Source organism: Chrysochloris asiatica, unplaced genomic scaffold (genome assembly GCF_000296735.1).
Source record: "Chrysochloris asiatica unplaced genomic scaffold, ChrAsi1.0 scaffold00010, whole genome shotgun sequence".
Taxonomy (NCBI): domain Eukaryota; kingdom Metazoa; phylum Chordata; class Mammalia; order Afrosoricida; family Chrysochloridae; genus Chrysochloris; species Chrysochloris asiatica.
The window spans coordinates 29,644,200-29,649,915 of record NW_006408528.1 but is presented as its reverse complement, the minus strand read 5'-3'; the positions used below and the strand labels follow the sequence as shown (position 1 = coordinate 29,649,915).

At 36.5% G+C, this 5,716-nt stretch overlaps 1 protein-coding gene across 1 annotated transcript in view; it reads right to left on the bottom strand.

Moving 5' to 3' along the window:
* SEMA3C (sema domain, immunoglobulin domain (Ig), short basic domain, secreted, (semaphorin) 3C) overlaps window positions 1–2,443 on the bottom strand; it is a 210,478-nt gene extending 208,035 nt beyond the window's left edge. Inside the window, exon 1 of the mRNA XM_006834345.1 lies at window positions 2,341–2,443. Within this exon, the coding sequence (XP_006834408.1) occupies window positions 2,341–2,443 (103 nt within the window). The remainder of the gene's footprint in view (window positions 1–2,340) is intronic.
* Window positions 2,444–5,716: the final 3,273 nt, after the last annotated feature.

Genomic DNA, 5,716 nt, shown 5'->3' with positions numbered 1-5,716 from the left:
ATATATATATATATATATATGTAGAGAGAGAGAGAGAGAGAGAGAAAGTCCTAGTGTGGTGCTGTGGATGAGTGAGCTGGACTGCTGCAAGGTCAGTTTGAACTGCAAGGTCGGAGGTTCAAGCTCACCAAACCACTCCTCAGAAACCCTATACAAAGTCACTATGAGTCAGAACTGACTTGACGACATTCAACAACATATATCAATAAATATATATATCAACCATTTGCAAAGCTCTATATTTTGATATCAAGACTAACCCATTTTGGGAGACTCTTGGTAATCTACTCAGTGTGATACTTTTATGACAGTCCATCATACAGTGATGAGGAATTTGAAACAGTTCAAACTATGAAATCTGTTAAGAAAACAACTTTGAATTCAATCATTGAATTTTGTACATTTTAGTAAATTCTGCGTCACCTCCCCCCCCAGGGACTTTTCCTGTTACTTTGCTTATTATAGTTACTTCAAAGAATTTTCAAAATTAATTTATAAATTGTAGAGTTTCTTACTGTATCTACTCTTTGTATTAATACAGCTCTTTAAATAATTATTTTATTAAATTATATTCTATGACTCCAGTTATTTCCTAGTAAATCGCTTGAGAATGACACATTATCAAGAAATATGCTCTCAGAGAAACCGCTGAGCCCTATCATGTCCCATTCTGCATGTGTTAAAAACTCAATACTAGGTCCTATTTCCCAAGAATCTGTTTTGTATTTAAGAGCATATAAAATATTAGACATGTACTATTTTTTTAAAGCTCATCATAACTTCTAGTCACTCTAAAGAATAGCATTCACTGCCCTGTATCCTATTAAAGTTTGATACTATAAAATTGCATTGCTTAGTTTCCTTCTGTAAATGATAAATTACCATTGTTTTCTCAAATACAGTTTTGATAAACTATCTCTGCTTTTAATGTTTACATAAAAACATTGGGATGGTTTTGGTGTAATAGCAGAGAGCGAAGTTGCATCTAATCTACAAGTCCACTCCACCCCTTATATAATACTGGGTGGAATACAGGGGGAAAGGGGAAACCTGTACTGCTTCTTAATGCTTTTTTGTATGTTTGTTTATTTAGTTGATATATCTCAGAGTTCCCCTTTTAGGAGTAAAGGTATGAACAGACTGCAAAATATTTTAGTAATTAAGAGAAGAGAAACTTCAAAGAGTATTTTTCATTTCTTCACAACTTAACTGGATCACCATGGATTTTAATGGGAATGTCTGGCTTCAAGAGAAAGGAAGCAATTAGAAGCTCATACTCTTGAAGTTCTAAATATGGCTCCTTCAGTGCTTATGGTGACCTTGGCAAAGAGCACTTGGTGTCTTTAAAGAAAGAAAGAAAAATGATAGCCATTTGACTGATAAGTGTCATTCATACTGCTGTATGAAATTCAAGATAAGGGAAAGTTTGAGATACCTTGCTTAAGGAAGGCCTAAGTTTATCCAGTGAAACTGATGTTTAAGCAAAGACAAAGTTAGAAGAAATATAAATATATAAATGACCCTAACTGGTAGATTAATGTTTCTCATCTATTTCTTATTTGAGCTGTCCAATTACTATGGGTCCCTCCATTGACCAACACTCTCCTTGGTAAGTGGTTTCAACTACGTACACTGAGGGTTCTTGCATAGATTTGGCAAAATATTGCCTTATAGAACCTTCTACCTTTTATGTTTGAACATTTTAAGTCATACAGATTTTCCTAAGCTTCTGAAGATACCATTGAAACCCAACAATAAACAACAGCATATTTCAATCTACTTTTTAGGTCTTTTCCAATTGGAGAATTATGCCAACCTCTGGGAATTTTTATGGAAACAGAAGACAGATTACACACCATAAGAATAACATAACAAAGTGACTTGTTTTGAAAAAAAAAAAGTCTAAAATTTAAAATTCATTGGGAGAATCTTTTAACATTAAACTTACATGCTCTTTGTATTATAGCATGTACAATATTCAAAACCAGTTCACATTAAGATAAAAAATCTTAGTAATCTTCTCCCCAACTCACACACACCAAAACACACATCAAAAACTCACACAAACCAAAGGCACTGAAGAAACTTGAAAAAAATTAGCAGCATACACTTCAAGAATTTTCAGAAATATTTTCTCAAATGTAACTGAATAACCAATTATTATTATTAATCAATAATTCAAAATAGCCATATCATCTTAAAAGCAGCTTAAGTATTTTTCAAATTGGGCCATATTTAGTAATATTTTTCTTACATTCATTTATTAATTTTTGAATCTGGATAAAAAAAGAAAAAAAAGCTTGCAGCATTTCCCCCCAAAATACTTATCAACTCTCTTACCATCAAATGTTAAATAAACTCTTGCTTGGGGCTGGGAAGATCCTTTTACACAGATAGAATAAGCAAATATTCCAATCAGCACACAAATTGTCCAAGTTGCCATGTCTGCAGATTTGCTAGTTTATATCCAAGAAAAAAATACCTTTAAAAGAGAGAAAAAAATTTTAATTGTATCTCATTTCACATTCTTGGACCACAGAAACAGTAGCTTAGACAGAACACTGTATTTGCAAAAGACATATTTGAACTTTCACAATTATAAAAACAGTAGGAGGTGCTGTGACTTTGCTTCTCAGATTAAAATTTTGATTTGATTCATTTGTGTCTGGAAGTCTTTGGAACAAGAGAACTGTTTCATATTCCAACAAAATATGGTTAATAACAGAGCAGAACAAAGCAGCAAGTAAAAAAGTTATTGATTCCATGAAAAAAAATGAAATTAATCTTTCTCTAAAAAGAGCACTGAGTGAAATAATGACACATGAATGCTATCAATAAATTATTACTAGGGGGAAAAAAAATCATGCTTCCCCCTCCCATAAATAGACTAGTAGAAAGGGTATCCCACATGAGCGTTCCTGGGTATCCATTCAAATCTATGCTCATTTCTTATTTTGAAGTAATTAACTCTGAAATGGTGTTTCTGTACACAAATCTATCCTTGATTTCTAAAATCACTTTAATCAGTTATCTACAAGTTTATACAGACGACCATGCAGCTGTGAATGATGCTGATGAGGTAACCATGGATTTGTGCCAAATTGAATCCAATGAACTAGCAAGTGGTGAGCAATCCATTGAACCATGTAGCCACCAATGCATATTTTTAAATAAATCAACCAGAAAGTGGATTGTCAAAATTCCAAAAGATAAATCAGAGAGACAACCTATTGCTGCTGATAACTGTAGCTATAAAATGGATACAAGCTATTAACTAATCACTGAATACCAAGGAAGACCAGGTAATGAGCTATTGAAAACCTACAGGAATTCTGGTAGCTCTAGTAGACCTGCAAAATAAACTCAGGATCATAAAAGAAATACCATCATGCAGAGTCTAGTATAATTACACAATAGAATGACTAGTGGAATTTACCTCAGGCATTTATTTTTACAGGTTACAAGGACTTTTGAAATTCAAATTTTATTACCAATTTTATTAAGAAATGTCACTGAACAATGAACAGTATATTTCATTAATATCTAAGAAAAAGAAATATACTAAACATGCATTTTTAAGGTTTCATAAGTTGTATAAATGCTGTGAGAGTTAGAAAGGAAATCTACCTCTTTACCACACAGATGGAGGGAACTCCAAAGAGATGTTTGTGTTGGTAATTTTCAAAAGGATCAGTTTCTTCCTGCTTCCACAACCTCTTTCACCCTGTCATCCCTAGATTAACTTAGAAGAAAATTGATTTCACGAGTGGCTTTTATTTTGTCAATTGCTCCCTAGTTCTGTTGGTTTTATTAACTGTAAAACTAAAAAGAAAAATACACAAGGCTATAAATACATCTTATTACGCAAGGTAATACTATTTGCACATTTTAGATATTGCTATTTTAGTACTGTATCTGATACGTCTCCCCAAAAGGGAATTCTGTTACAAAATGAAAAGAATAATAATTGAGGAAGAAATGACAAGTCAAATGAAGAGTGTAGTCAAGTAATCTGATTTCAATGCTACCTGGTGATGAGAAGTGTGAAGTGGAAAACCAATGTACTGCACAAGTCCCCTCCCCACCCAAGCGTCTTACAACTTCTTTCCTATAACTGGGACGTTTATAAAAGCTGTTTGTTGTTTTCACCTCAACTGATCCCAAACTAGTAACATGAGATACAATTAATACATGGAATGAGAAACATTTTGTTTTATGTCTTTCCTTGGACAGTTTTGCCTTAGAATGTATTGTAATACTCAAGTCTCCGCAGGTGTCATTGCCTAAAGAAAACTCAAGCCAGCTCTCAGCAAACGAAACCTTTCTCTGGTAAACCGCATGCGATCTTAAGAAAATGTCCAGATTTAGGCACCTCGAGCTATGAAAAGTCAATACACAAACCAAAGAAGTTCTTTTTTGTTAAATTTACAGCGCTCAAAATGACGTCTACAACTTACCTAAGTTGGAAGGAATCAGCACGAAAAGTCACCAGTGTGTTGTTACTGGTACGGATCGGCGTATGTCTTTAATCCTTTTCCCAGAAGACTTTAATTTCTGGAGCGTCCCAGCGGTAAAATTCTTTCTTCCCGGTCCTTTGAGTTTCTTTTGTAAAGGAATCCTCAGTACTGCCGTGCCGCGGGACCCTTCTCCGCGCCGCTAAATCCAGCACCTCGGAGTGAATGGAAAGTGGCCGGCGTGGTGGGCGAGCGCTCGGGTGTCCGATTACACGACTCGGCGCGCGGCTCCGGCTGCCCCGGCGCGCCGCCCAGCCCGCTTGCTTCAGCGGCCTCGCAGACTCGGCCACATTGACACCGGCGGCGAGGCCCCACCCCGAGCACGCCCTCAAGAGGGTGGCAGGGAGTTCCTAGAGCAGGCGGGGCGGACCCCGGGAATCCACTGCCCTGGAGATGCAGGAATGCGTTGCCGCGGGTTGGAGGAAGGACCAGCTCCACAACTGTGCCTTTTGTAGTTCGCTAGCGGTGGAGTGAGATCTTGCAGGGTGCGCTCCAAGGTTTTTGTTTGTTTACCGCAGCTCTTGGAAGGCACACAGGCTTTGCTTGGTCTTGAAGAATATCAAAATGCAAAATACTTTTGCCGGAGAAGAATCACTGCATCCTTTTAAGGCAAAGATATGCTTTTTTTAAAAAGGAATTAATCCTGACCTTTTTTTCTGCAGCAAAATTTCTAAAAACCGGTTGAGATAAGCCAACAACCTTGTCACAAAAGTTTAGTCTTTGAATAGGTATTGTTTCCTATTGCGTTTCCTTAATGTCCTGAAGGGAGTAATTCTGTTGACCTCACACTGACTCACATCCAGTATCCTTCCCTCCAGGATACTCCCAAAACATAATTACAAGAAATTATTTCACAGTTTTGAGGAGGAAGGCTGTTCTGAAATATGCCAAACGACAAAGGACAGGCATCAGGGATATATTTCCAGCACTGCTTTAAAATAAAATGGTCAAACTTTAAAATTGACTTTGATGTTTAAGTGAAAATTACTTCTCAGGACCACAGGATGCTTCAACATAGGGAGAAATGAACTTTGACCCCTATAAAACAAGCAGACACTTGCTTAAAATCAGTGTGGACAAGAGTCCAGCAGATGTCACTATACAGAGGGGTTGTAAGTGGAATTTCTCCACCTCAAGTAGCTGGAAGTGCAGAGATGATTAAAACACTTCATGTGTCCAGGTGCTACATACTATGTTCAGTA